The 13312-nt window shown below is 54.5% G+C and overlaps 1 protein-coding gene across 1 annotated transcript in view; it reads left to right on the top strand.

Moving 5' to 3' along the window:
* NTN1 (netrin 1) overlaps window positions 1–11034 on the top strand; it is a 105010-nt gene extending 93976 nt beyond the window's left edge. The window contains exons 5-6 of the mRNA XM_074847104.1: window positions 1145–1219; window positions 10594–11034. Coding sequence (XP_074703205.1) covers window positions 1145–1219; window positions 10594–10922 — 404 coding nt within the window. The 3' untranslated portion in view covers window positions 10923–11034. The remainder of the gene's footprint in view (window positions 1–1144; window positions 1220–10593) is intronic.
* Window positions 11035–13312: the final 2278 nt, after the last annotated feature.

Genomic DNA, 13312 nt, shown 5'->3' with positions numbered 1-13312 from the left:
AGCCCTGGGGGCCCACTGTGGCGTTTCAGCAGGTTTTCACACCTGGTCTCCAATGGTGGCTGTGGAGGAATGGTGGACAGTTGGGAGAGGTGGAGATGTCCAAGGCCTCCTGCTGTGGCCAGATGTGTCCCATTTTCCTACAAATATGAGGTTTCCATGGTGCTGGGGGATTCTCTCTAGCACCCATGGGTGCTGAGGAGGCATGGGATGTGCATGGACAGCATGCCCATGAGCCAGCCCCCATTCTGGGAGGTGGCACATCTCCAGCCACTGCGGCACTGCCTGGCCGTGGTGCCGTGGGGTGTTCCCAGCAGTGGCTGAGGGCACCGACCACACGACGCCGTCCGGCTGCGCGATGCCATCCAGCCACATCCCGCCCGGGAGCAGGTCCCCGGGCAGCAGCAGCTACCGGAGCAGGGCCCAGCATCCTCACAGCCGCCCGGGACCGTGGCCCGGCTCCAGTCCCACCAGCCCCGCGGCGCTGCCAGGCTGCCGTGCCAGCGCTCCCGCCTGCTCGCCGCTGCGCCGCCCCAGAGAAGCCAGCGTGTCCCAGCAGTGGGGGCCCATTAGAAATGAAATGTTCCTACTGGGGTATTTTATTTGCACACTTCAGTAGAGTGGACACCAAAAGGCTTTGCTAATGCTTCATGGGCTGCTAATTTCCTCTCTGACCCGCATTGTCGGAGGGTGACCCCAGCCCGAATCTCTCGGCAATGAATGCCAAAGGCTGACACCGGCCCGGGTTAGGGGTGACAATGGGGCCTCTGTGGGCTCCGGGCAGGCTCCAGTTGGGAGCTGGAGAACAGGGGGAATTTGTGTGGCTCTCAAAAGCTCTGGGTGGCACAATAAGGGAGGCCCCCGGGGTCTCCCAGGAAGACAGAGGCAGCCCAGGGAAGCTGGGCTGGGGGAGGCGGGCGGGAGGATGGTTTCCTTTGTGAAAAGCTTTCTTTAGAAAGGAAGGTTTTTCTGAATGCCCCCTTAGACGACCCAATCGGGGCCTGGCAGATGGATATCACAGGCATGCTGCTTATTCATGGCAGGCTGCAGCTTTGAGCCGTCCCCCCCCCTCCCCCAGCCTTTTATTCATTTTAAGGCTAATTTGTTTTGTTAATGTTTTCTTGCCCTCCCCCTCTCTCCTGTGCAGATTGTGACTCATACTGCAAAGCCTCCAAGGGGAAACTGAAGATCAACATGAAGAAGTACTGTAAGAAAGACTATGGTGAGTCGCCCCTCTCAGCCACTACTTCCCAGGGATGAGCGGTTGCAAGGCAGAGCAGCAGCATCTCCCTCCCGGGGTGTCCCCAAGCCCACCCAGCGCAGCCGGGGCCAGGCAGCTCCGCTCTGCTTTGCGGCAGCTGCCCCGTGCTGGGATGGGTGCAGCCTGGGGTATGGTTTGTGCTGGGTTTGGACAGCGGGTAGTGATGCTTGGTGGAGCAGCGATGTAATGCTTGGAAAGTAGGAGTCTGCCTGCGGATGCCGAGACAGTCCCCAAACCAGGGTCCATAGTGTCCTCATCCCACAGTGTCTTCTGGGTTACGATGACACCGTGTCCTGTCTCTTCTCACTGTGCTGTTACGTGCAGCAGCTTTTAAAAATTGTGCTTTGTTGTGGGGACAAGCAGCAGGTGGTGCCCTGTCATCCGGATCCATCCCCCCTATAGTTCCCCAGCAAGTTCAGAGGGTGGTGCAGCCCTGGGACAGCCAGGGAGGCTGTGGGATCCCCATCCTTGCTGGTACTCGAGATCCTGAGCATCCTTCCACAGCTCCGGCTCAGAGCAGTGGCTTGGAGCAGGCATGTCCTGAGCTCCCACCCCACCTCTCTGCTCCTGGGATTATTTTTAATGTGGGTCCATTCCCAGCATGGTCCATGCAGGAGGTGCCCAGGGTGACCTTGGGAGGGGATTTTCTTCCAGCCACACCAAGAAACCCCTTGAAGCCCTCCCTGGGACTCAGCAGCCCCTCTCCACCCCAGCTCAGCCATCACGCGCTGACAGGGGCAGGCAGGGAGGGATGCTCCCACCTGCCCAGAGGATCACCCCCTTTCGCCAGCCGTGCCAATGCTGGTGGGATGAGCCGACCATCGGGAATGGGACTGACCCAGAAAAAGCAGGTAGAGCTGCTTAAATACAGACACTCTGTGCCAGGGGATGTTTAGCATTGCTGCTAAATATATGTAGGGGCTGGAAATTATCTCACCCCACCATGGACTGTAGTGGGGTGGGGACCAAAGTGTCTGCAGGAGGGACCAAACATGAGCCTTTGGGTTTGACCCAGGGATGGGGAGCAGGCTGAGTGCAGGTGAGCCTGGCTTTGAGCTGAGCTGAGCTGTCAAATGTGTGAACAACCAGGGAAATATGAGGCACTGTGGGACAGGGTTTAGCATCTGCTGGGGCTGCAGATGCCCCAGTGTCTGGCAGCCCTTCCCCTCCACAGCAGAGGAATACATAAAATATATATATATATGCATGTGTATATATGTATCTGTGTGTAGATATATATTTATCTGTATATATATTTTCACCAAACTACCAAGGGAAAAAACTCTCATCCCATCTGTATCAAAGCATCAGGAGTGGGGATACCTCCTACCTCCTTCAAACACGCTCACAGCAGCAGCTCAGCATGTCCGGGAAGTGTTTTTGAGAGCAGAACGAATTCCCATTTAACAGCCCATCCCTGGACAAGGCGCTTCCCGGCAGGGCCGGCCAAAGGATGCTCCGTGCTGGCTTTGTGCTCTGGCACCTCCCTGTGAGCTCAGCGGAAGGAAGAGGGCTTGAAGGCAAATGTTTTATTTGCATTCCCATTTATTCTTCCATTATCCGCACGGCAAAATGGTTGTGGAGAGCATCCCTCGGTAAGGATGAGCTGCCAGGGCTGGGGCGTGCTTGTGGTCCCCGTCCAGCAGGGCCACGCCGAGGTCTGGCCACACTCGTAGGAGCTGCCGGAGGTTCATCAGATGTTGGAAAGGTCCAAAGAATGTCTTTTCCCTTAGAGAAAAGGGTTTGATTGAGTGTGAGAAAGACACTGCTAAAACATGAGGTTATTAAAGATGGGAGCAGGGCTAAGGACCAGCCAATTAAAGCCGTGGGGTTTCTTGTGGGTGGATTCTCTGCTGGCTAATAAGGTACAAACGCATTTTCTGCATGTAGCACGTGCATCCCTTCATTTTCCCTTCTCCAGCACCTCCTAAGGGCTGAGCTCATGCTGGAGCATTTGCTCTCTGAAGAGGGGAAGAAGCAGCCACTCAGTTGCAAGGAACTTGGAGCTGTCATGACCCAAATTGGCCCTGGGGGTTCAGATGATGATAGGGAGGGAAAAAAGGCACGTGCATCCCCCTCGAAGCGCACTTCCATCCGAGCAGTGTTATCTTTCCCTGTGGCTCTTGGGGTGAGGGTTGTGACGCTTTGGTGGTGGCAGTGCTTGGGCTTTGCTCCAGGGGCAGTCCCAGCGTGGTTTCACTCCTTGGCTTGTCCCATCTCGCTGGGGAGACGTTTCTTGGAGGTTCAGGTGAAAGCTCATGCTGGGTTTTGTTTGAGGCTGTAACATGGGTTTCAACAGACCCTGGGGAGATAAGGGCACCTCAAGAGCTATCTCGGGCAGGAGATACCCCTGGAGCAATGAATAAGGGTGCAGGAAAGAGCTTTTCTTTTCTCTTTTATCACACAGCATCATTTCTGTGAAAGCACAAGTGACCCAAAGCCGTTTGCTGGGGTTGGTTTGGGGTGAGCGGGTGCAGGCTGTCCCAGCATGGGAACCGGGGTGCTCCCACCTTAGCCCTCCTGGCCTTGGGGGGGGTCCCCAACCAGCCCCACAGCCCCAGCCTGTCCCACAGCCACAGCAAATTTGCTTTTTCAGGGGCAAACCAGCCTGGCAAAGCAGCAGGGTAAGAGATGTCGCAGCCCAGCCCAGCCGTGCCGGGGCAGCCCACGCTTTCGGCAGGGCCAGAAAGGGTTGAAAAGGTGCGGGGAGGGATAATAAAGACTTTGGGACTGACACCCCAGCAGGAAGCCAATTAGGAAGCTCTTTTCCTCACCGTTACGCCGGCATCGCTGGGCTGAATGTCCTAAAAGGCCCTAATTAGCTTGAACAGAGTTACTTCTCCCGCGGGCTCAATCGGGAAGCTATCATCCGCCCCGCGCTTCTCAATGGGGCTTTTTAGCTCCCTGTTTCATTCAGCAATTCAAAGGGGATATTTTCCCTTATTTATTTTTCTTATCTGTTTGTTTTTGTTGGGTTTGTAGGGATTTTTTTTTATTTTAAATTGGGCTCTTTCCCGCGAGATGGGTTTTGGTGCAAATATTTGGATTGAAACAGGGCTCAGGGAGGGCAGGCTGGAAGATTTTTGAGAGGCGGGGTGGGGGTAGGCAAGAACAGAAGCAGAAAAGCTTTTTCTGGGTTTATTTTGGCTGCTTGATAGAGTGCAGGGGTTGCTTGGCTCCCAGAAAACCAGGGGTAGAGGAGGGGGTTCACTGGGTTTGGGGCAGTTAAAATTAGCCTGGGGAAGCAGAGGGGGGATCCCTGCTGAGGATGGAGATTCCCCCATGGCCCCAAAGGAGAGGGGATTATTTTGGTAGCGCAGGTGATGCTGGTCCAGGGGAGGTGGAAGCATCTCTCACTTGCTCGGGTGATGCTGTTTCAGCCCGATCTTTGGGGCTTTTCCCACTGTCTGTGTGGTGTGGTTCATCCAGGTGGGATGGGTGGCTGTGATACAGGAAACCCAGAGCTTTTTAACCTCCGTTTTCCCCCTGACCCTGGGATTCCCCACACCGTAGCAGGGCCTGATCCTGTGCAGATGATGCTGGAGCTTTTTGCTGGGTACCTGCACCGTGGTCCCAGACATTGCCTCCGCACCCTCCCCATGTCCCCAGTGCAGCATCGGGGAAGGGATGGGGGCGAGGAGCAGGATCCTCATCTGAAAGGTGAGATCATCTGCTCACTTCGTCCTTTCTTGGAAAAAAAAAAAAGTTGAAAAAAAAATCCTTCCTTTCGCGGAGACTTCACTTAGTCACCCCCTTTGTCGAGAGGAGCTTGGCAGAGGCTGGTGGAAAAAAGCAAAACGTGTTTTCAAAAGGCGGCTTGAAAAGAGAGAGGGGGGGAGAAAAAACCCTGAATCCACAGAAAAACCCAAGGCGGAGGGGAAGCACCATCCCTGGCTCATCCCCGGCTCGCAGCCCCTTCCACCACCCTGGAAGGTGGAGAAATCCCATTCCTGGAGCGGGGAAGTGCTGAGCAATCCCTCCCCGTAAACTCGTCCCGAGGGAGTGAGCCGGGGCAGCGAGGGGTCCCCTGGCACCACAGGGAGGGACCATGCCAGCCAGGCTCACCCAGGTCAGCCGGGATTAGGGGTCATAAATCTCCAATATTAAACTAGGAGGAAATTGGCAACCAGAGGCAGGCAAAGCCACTGCCATATAAATTAAAAATTAAAAAATGGGGGGAAAAAAAATCCCATTTTAACACTTTGCTCCAGAGAGGATCCAGCCCTTTCCATTCCCAAACCCAAATGGTGTTGGGGTCACCTTTTGCTGGTTGTTGGAGTAAAATCCACACGGGTCTGCTCTGCTCGTGCAGCAAGAAGGGACCCGAGTCTTTGGAAAGCCCCAGCTCAGGCTGGGCCACCTGCATCCGCAGCCGCTGTCCCAAGCTGCTGTTTCCATCTATAAATATTAAATACTCTCTTGTCTCTCCCAGCAAACCGCTCTGCTCCTGCTGCCCCCTCTGTGGTCCTGTGGGATCTTTCCCTTGGGCCAACGCAGCGATGCTCCCCATCGCTGGGAGCTCCACAAAACCCCAGCTCAGTGCATAGGATGCATAGGTTTGTCTTGTAGCCCAGTCCCAGGTCAGCTTTGGCAGGGGAAACCTTGAAATCAGGAGATTTATCACAAGCCCCCAAAGTAAATAAAGAAGAAAAAAAAATTTTTTTCCAGCCTCACTCTTTTCATGGCAATCTCATGATTTTTGGGCCCCTGACTCATGGTCTCTGAATGCTGAGAGGCGCTGCTTTTATTTAAGCTTTTACACAGCTGCCCTCAAACATGTTGTTTCGAGGGTTTGGGGTTGGTTTTTGGTTTTATTAACATCAAATCCTCCACCCCTCTGCTTTCATCTGCAACATCAAGCCTTCAGGTCTTTTTTTTTTGTGGCTGGAGGCTCCCAGCCAAGCCTTGAGGAGCCAGGCAGCATCACGGGCCCAGAGCTGAGCACTGGGGGTAGTTCTGCCCAGCACCCACTCCGGGGGGTGCAGGAGAGGACCAGGGACACCCCATCCCTTCCCGCAGGCCAAGGACTACTCGGCCACCTCTTTTTCTTAGAAAGAATCATGATGTGGCGAGACTTAAGATGCACCACCTGGGCTGGTGTGACTTGTAAGGCACCATCCAGGCTGGATTTGCAGTTCAGCAGCTTTGGTGTCAGGGGGGATGCAGTTATGGGGCAGCCCCTGCACTCACCAGGGCTGAGCATTTTCCCCTTGCCCCTTGAGCCCCCGTCCCCCAGCTCTCCATGTCCGTTTGGTGGACTGAGGCTCCCTTGGGGCTGATGGGGAGCAGAGCAGGGCGCAGAATAGAGAACCTGGAGAAAAATCTCCAGTGCTAGGGGGGTGCCTGAGGGGTGCAGCCAGCCCCAGGCTGCTCCTGTTTGCAAAGCACTGGGAGGAGCGGGAGCAAGGCACAGGCAGCCCCTGGGCACCGCCGGGCTCGGGACCCAGCCTGGAGCCCACCCTCGCTGGAAACCGATGTCACCGGCCCTGGCTGGAGCAGCAGCACTCTGGAAGCTGCAGCTCTTTGATTTTGTTCTCCCCCTCTGGGTCAGCATCCTCTCCTGGGGGACCACAGTGAGGGAGCATCATCTCCACCGCCCACTTGAATAACCATCATCCCTTATTACGTCCTTGCAGCTGGTTCCCCCATAGAGACTTTCAGGGATGTTTTTCTGGGGATGCAGTGACAGGGACAGTCCTGAGTGCGGCTCAGCCTTGGTACAGGGGTTCAGTGGGTGCCTCAGCAAAGTGAGAGCAGCTCAGCCAAGCTTTGCCCTAGGAAACAGCGGGTGAAGGACAACACCAAGCACCAAAGCCAGCTTTGGAGTGGTCAGGTACAGCTGAGCCTCCCCCACCGAAATCACAAAGGAACTAAAACCTTCTCTTTCACAAGAAATGAGTGCCTAAATCCCTGGAGATTCACTCAGGGCAGCCAGCTTAGGTGCTTCCAAAAATTCCTCCTGGCACCTCTCTGCATCTCCGCACGTCTCATGTACCTTGAGGGCTGCTGGAGACCCCACCCCACCACCAAAATACCCAGGCAAGTCATCGCTAAACTTGGGCTCTGAAACCAGGCTCAGGGGAAGCCACGCGTCCTGGATGCAAAGTTACGGGCAGAAAACTCACTGTCAGTGAAGGCAGCTGCAGCTGTGCCAGCCAAGCCTTCACCGAAGCTTTCACTCCTTCCACTTCATTAATAAAAGGGGAAAAAAATAAGAGACGGGGGCCTTGACATCAAAAAAATACAGACTGTGTATTTTAGAGCAGAGTTTCCTGTAACCACCTCTCTCCGGTTCCTTTTCATTCATTTTCTCCATTTTGTCAGTGTGGACCCAGGCAGGTCAAAGGTTTAAGCTTTTTTGGAAAGATTTGTTTCCAAAAAATAAAAATTGGCTAATCTTCACATTTTGTTACCTTCACACCAGACTGGGAAATACATGGTCAGAGCTTAGGGTTGTTTTTTTTCCTTTTTTTTTTTTAATGAAAGCATCTGGCATCCATGACATGCTCTGAAAAAAAAACCCAACCATGTATTTTGCAACGTGTTAAAAAGCCTTGCTGGGCTGCAGAGCCCCGCTTCCTTCCATAGCTTGAAATCAGTTTGCACGTTGTGGTTTTAAAGAGAGGGTGATGCTCCTCCACCACTCCAGAGGGGTAGAATTGGGTTGTTACAGGGCAATTGGAAGAGTTTTGCCTGGCTTTTTTTGAGGTTTCTTCTCCCTCTGTTAATTTATACCAGCAAAATTGGACCCAGTGGGACCGGCCAGATGGCTGAGACAGGCAGGTGGATGGGCAGGGAGGTTATAGCTCACAGGGCATGGAGGGGAATGGGGGAAAAAAGGGAAAAGCTCAAAGATTTGGTCAAAAAGCATTTAAGTGATTGCACTGCTCCAGCCTGCACAGAGCCGCCGGCCCTTGCCTGCTCTCCTGGCCAGGGCATCACCACCCTGGTTCTTCCTTCTGTCTCTGCTGGTGGGGATTCCTCACCCCACAGTCTGCAAACAAACACAGGAGGGCTGGGTAATCACTTCCTGGTGAAGATACTTTCCTGGAAGGCAATTTTTAGTGAGGAGGAACGTTCAATCTCCCCAGAGGATGTAATCTTGGCCAACTGCTTCCCCCATCCTCCCCTGCTGCCCCTGCACCGTGACAGACCACTGCCGGGAAGCAGCCCCCTGGCACGGCAGGAGCTGCCTCCAGGCCTGTATCTCCTCCTCCTCACCATGCTGTGGGGCCAAACACTCCCTTTCCCATGCGGGTCTCCATCCTCCCCTGTGGTTTGGCCCCGAGTCTACGGATGTCACCTGGGAAGGGCACAGCAGTGCCTGCTGTGGGGGTGGCCAGGAGGCACGGATGTGGTCCAGCATGGGTGGGGTGCCCCAGGAAGCAGCCTCATGGAGGAGGGAGGAGGAAGAGCAGGAGGAGGAGGAGGGCTGGCAGAGGTCACCATTGCCTGCTCAGGGACACCTGGGCTGCAGCCCAGGGCTGTCCCACAGGACAAAACCATGGTGGCTCCAGGGGCTTCTGAAATCAGCCGTGAACATACTGGTGTCCATCACCATCCCAGCTCTGCAGCACCTTTGCAGACAACCTCGCAGAGTCCTCTCCCACCCAGGTCACGATGCCAAGCCACCTCTTCACTCTGGCCCTACGGGACCATGGGCCACCGCTCCTGCACGGATGCTGGTGGGCGCAGGGATAATGTCACATATGAGCCGTGTTTCAGAAAAGAGCAAGGGGTGGAGTGGTGGAGGGCTGAGTCCTCTCCAAGTTTTCTCAGTTCATATGGCTACAGATGAGCTACACAACATCAGCCACAGATTTGGAAAACATCATCACCTTGCTTATGGATCACAGTTGTCCTCCCATCTCAGTCTTGCTTTGGGAGCTTGTTATCTCCCAGTTATCTGCCAGGACACACTCCATACCAAGATAACCCCTTGAAGCCTGATGTTGCTATTCAGTATTTACAGAGATGCTCAGGTGAGTCTGCCAGACCCAGAGGTCAGCTTGGACACTGCCACTGACCTCTCCTTACGATCCCTCAGTTCTTCACCTGTGCTTTTTACCAGCAATGTCTTCTTCCACAGCAAGCAATGAACAATCTTGACTCAGGAACATCTCCTAGAAACACACGAACAGCAAACCTCCCTGTTTCCAAATCCTTTCGTAGGTTTGAACCCGTTCAGTGTCCTGCTCCAAGGCTGGGTGCTCACGGAGAGCTGTCTCCTTGCACTGACCCCAGGCAGACGTGCTGGAGGCCCCTTATGAGAGGTCTTTCCTATCTCCAGAGGCCAAGTGCTTGGAGATATGGACCAGTCCCAAGTGTCTCACTCCAGATTTTGACTCATCTCCTCTTAAAACTGGGGCTGCCTTAGGGTCCTGGTGCAGATGCACCAAGCTGCTGATCCAGCAAGGAAGGGAGAGCAGAGGGGCTAAAGGAATGGCCCATGCAGAAACCCATCCTCTGGCTGAAGCATTGCTGCTCTCTGGCCATGTGGGTCAGGAAGAAAGCTTGTCCCAGCTCCTACGGTTTTGGCACTGCCGATGGGGACAGGCACCGCCCTGCCCTGCCCGCTGCAACACACGCCTGGCACACAGCCCTTGGACCAGCACCTGGGGCTGGAGGCACAAGTCGTCTCTGGGTTTGCTAACTTTCTCTGTGCTTCCTGCTTCAAGAGAAAAGGCAGGGCCCAGTGTACATGAATCCACCTGATTTTTAAAGATCTTTTTGATCACTTTAAGAGTTCGCAGGTGCTGGTGCAGATGTTGCTGTACCAACAGCCCTGGGGAACTGCTCTGTCTGTGCTTGCTTCACAACCATGTCCTGGGAGATGATGGTCCTCCCCAGGAGGAGGCAACCCGCTCTCCACCACTGCTCTGGGTAAGCCCTGTGCCATTCCCAGGGCTCCTAGCACAAGGAGTGCCATGGTTCCTGGTGTACAGCCACTCCCAGCCTTCCCTCCCCTCCCCTCCTGGGGGTCCTGCAGTGCCCGTGGTCCTTGGGTAACCATGCCCATGCTCACTGGGGACCCAGAGAGCCATCTTTGTGACGGCCAGAGCTGGAGAGCATCTCCCAAGCCTGTGGTGGTCTCAGTAGCTTTGCTGAGACCCTCTGCCACCAGCACTGGTGGCTCATGGCGGATGGCCTGGGGACAGAGGTAGTTTTTGTGCAACCACCACCCTTGCTTGTGGCCCCCCAGCCTGGGCTCAGGAGACAAAAATCTCTTTTCCTCACACAGCCTGTTAGGTAAGACTTGAAATTAATTTTCTTCTTGCCAGCTCAAATCGTAACATCTTTTCCTCTCTTGCCTCGTGCTTTTTTTTTTTTTCCAGCTGTCCAGATCCACATCCTGAAAGCAGAAAAAAATGCCGACTGGTGGAAGTTCACCGTCAACATCATCTCTGTCTACAAACAAGGGAGCAACCGGATACGGCGCGGAGACCAGACCCTGTGGATCCACTCCAAGGACATAGCGTGCAAGTGCCCCAAAATCAAACCCATGAAGAAGTATTTGCTGTTGGGCAACAACGAGGACTCTCCCGACCAGAGCGGCATCATTGCAGACAAAACCAGCCTGGTGATACAGTGGCGGGATACGTGGGCTCGGCGGCTCAGGAAGTTCCAGCAGCGGGAGAAGAAGGGGAAGTGTAAGAAAGCCTAAAGGAGGAGAAGGCAACGGAGCGCACCAGAGGGAGAGACTGACTGTGCATGCTGCTTTGTGTAGAGCTGGGGCGGGCAGGGACCGGCGATGGGGACGGTGGGAGGAAAGTCGTGCTGTCGGGGCGGGCGGGGGGGGACGGGAGGGACAGCAATCATGGCTGTGGGGCTGTTAGGTTTGCACCTCGAATTCTGGGAGAAAACAAAACAAAAAAACAACAAAAAAAATTGCACACGTGAATATAAAACAAGAGGAGTGTGGGTGCGGGCGTGCAGCACCCGGTACGCCCCGGCTTCTTGCTGCCCTGTTGGCTGAAGAAATCAGAGACACCAAACTGCCTTCCAGCTGCTAACATCTGCTGCTTCCAAAGCATGGCATGGGAACATCAAACCTGTAAGAAACTAATCAACAGTGATGATGGAAATTAACTCCCCATCCCCCAAAATACATATTTTCAGCTTAGGTTGAACAAGACAGTTATCTTAGAGGAAACTAAACAGAGACTTATCACTGAGGACAGATCTGAGGATTGACTAATGGGTTACTTGAAGACTCTTTGGTATCTGATAGGTGTAACGATCAGCTGCTGTATGGTACCGAGGAGCGGCCGAGGTCTCCAGCCGTGGCAAAGCTCTGGTCCCAGGTTAGGCACAGCAAAGAGGGAACCACGTTAGCGGGTGACCTCCATGTGGGCAAATCTTGGGGAGCGACTCCTTGCTCCAGCCCCCATCCCCTGAGGAACACTGGCCCCCAACACCACGTTGATGGAGCGTGAGCCCATGGGATGCCCTGGCCTTCTCCCAGCCACCGATTCACAGTCGAGGAGTTAATAACCAGGATCCCCAAGGAAACACCCAGACATTGCAACAAAATAAGTTGGCATCCCGTTCCCATAGGTGCCCTGGAAGATCTTTCCCATCGCAGTCCCTGAGTCTCCACTACGGCCACCCCTGAGACCTCCACCATGGGCTTGGTCTCTGCTGCTGTCAGCAGACTGATGAACCCTCAAATGATAGAAAATCCATGCAGATGACACCCAGGTCCTGGCTGGCCACTGGTTTCACTCCCAAACTCAGCCAGCTCTCCCGAACACACACCAGCTCTGCCCTCGCTCCCTCTGGAGCTGCAGCTCCCCGGCAGCCCTGCGTGAGGTGGCCAGCCCCCTTGGGAGACAAAGGAGGTGGGACAGCGAGTGCCAAGGGACTGTCCCCATGGGCAGCAGGGCCAGCACAGAGCTCTAAGGCCTGGCCAAGTTACAGCCAACGCAGCGCAGAGACGTGCCCCAAGGGAAGGGCTCTCAGCCAGGGACGGGATAAGCAAGGTGTGACCCACCTGGAGCTCCCCAAACTGTTCTCCTCCTTCTGCTGGGGATGAAAACCAGCAAATCTAAATTTCCCAATCTCTAATCGCTAATGCACTAAGCAAGGCAGCGACTGCCTCACCTCGGTCTCACAGTCTCACACCCCACGCCCCAGCCCAAGGGCTGGAGTATCTTTCCCCAGGGCACTCTACGGGCAGGACCGGCGGTTGTTTGTTACCCAGACGTTGTGTCCCAGTGCCAGGCTGCTCCCCTGCCACCCCGGCCCACAAGGAATGGGGATATCTGAGTTCACCTAATCGATGGAGACAGGCAATAGCCGGGGCGGAAAGGCAGGGAGGGCAGGACGGGTACCTGGAGGAGAAGCAAACATTAGTCGCTATGAAAAGCAAAACCTCCCTGACATTTTTCCTTTTAGGAAACTTGGAAACATCTATTTTATGACATTTTCCAGTGGTTTTGCCTTGTTTTATAGCAATTGACAATATTTATATAATGACATAAACCACCATAAAGCGAGGCAGCCATGTAAATAGGTGTAAAGTGGAGGGCTCCCAGGGAAGCACCGGCCAGCGCTGGGCTGCTGGAGACACCACCCGGAGGGAGCGAGCGCTGCTGAGCCTCCGCCTGCAACCACAACGGCTCCGAAATTAATTTGGCTATTAGGAGAGAAATCCCACCCTGGATGCAACGCCCCCAAGACCATGTTTTCTCCCCTTACCCAGAGCAGACTCGGTTTTCCTTACTTCAGAGCTCAAAGAGAGTCAACAGTTTTGCAGGCAAGAGAACCCAAGCCACCAAGTTTTGAAGGATTAAATCTGACCTCAAGTGTTTAAATGAAGGCTTAAAGCCCCAGAGTGGGGCTTGGACGCTCTCCTGCATCAACTGCAGCTCCTGCATCAACTGATGATTTGAGACAGCTTGGCCTCAGTTAACTGGATGCCCTTGAACCATGGGAGACCTTGAAATGTCCTAAAAGCAACCAGATCCAATGCAAAGCCAGTTCTCCACTTGGAGAGCAGGAAGGCAAGGCCAGGGGACGTGGGGACTTGGGAACTGCCCACCGAGCACGCCT

Source organism: Strix aluco, chromosome 21, assembly GCF_031877795.1.
Source record: "Strix aluco isolate bStrAlu1 chromosome 21, bStrAlu1.hap1, whole genome shotgun sequence".
In the NCBI taxonomy this organism is placed as follows: Eukaryota; Metazoa; Chordata; class Aves; order Strigiformes; family Strigidae; genus Strix; species Strix aluco.
Note: the sequence above shows the minus strand (reverse complement) of the source record. Positions and strands in the feature narration are given on the sequence as shown.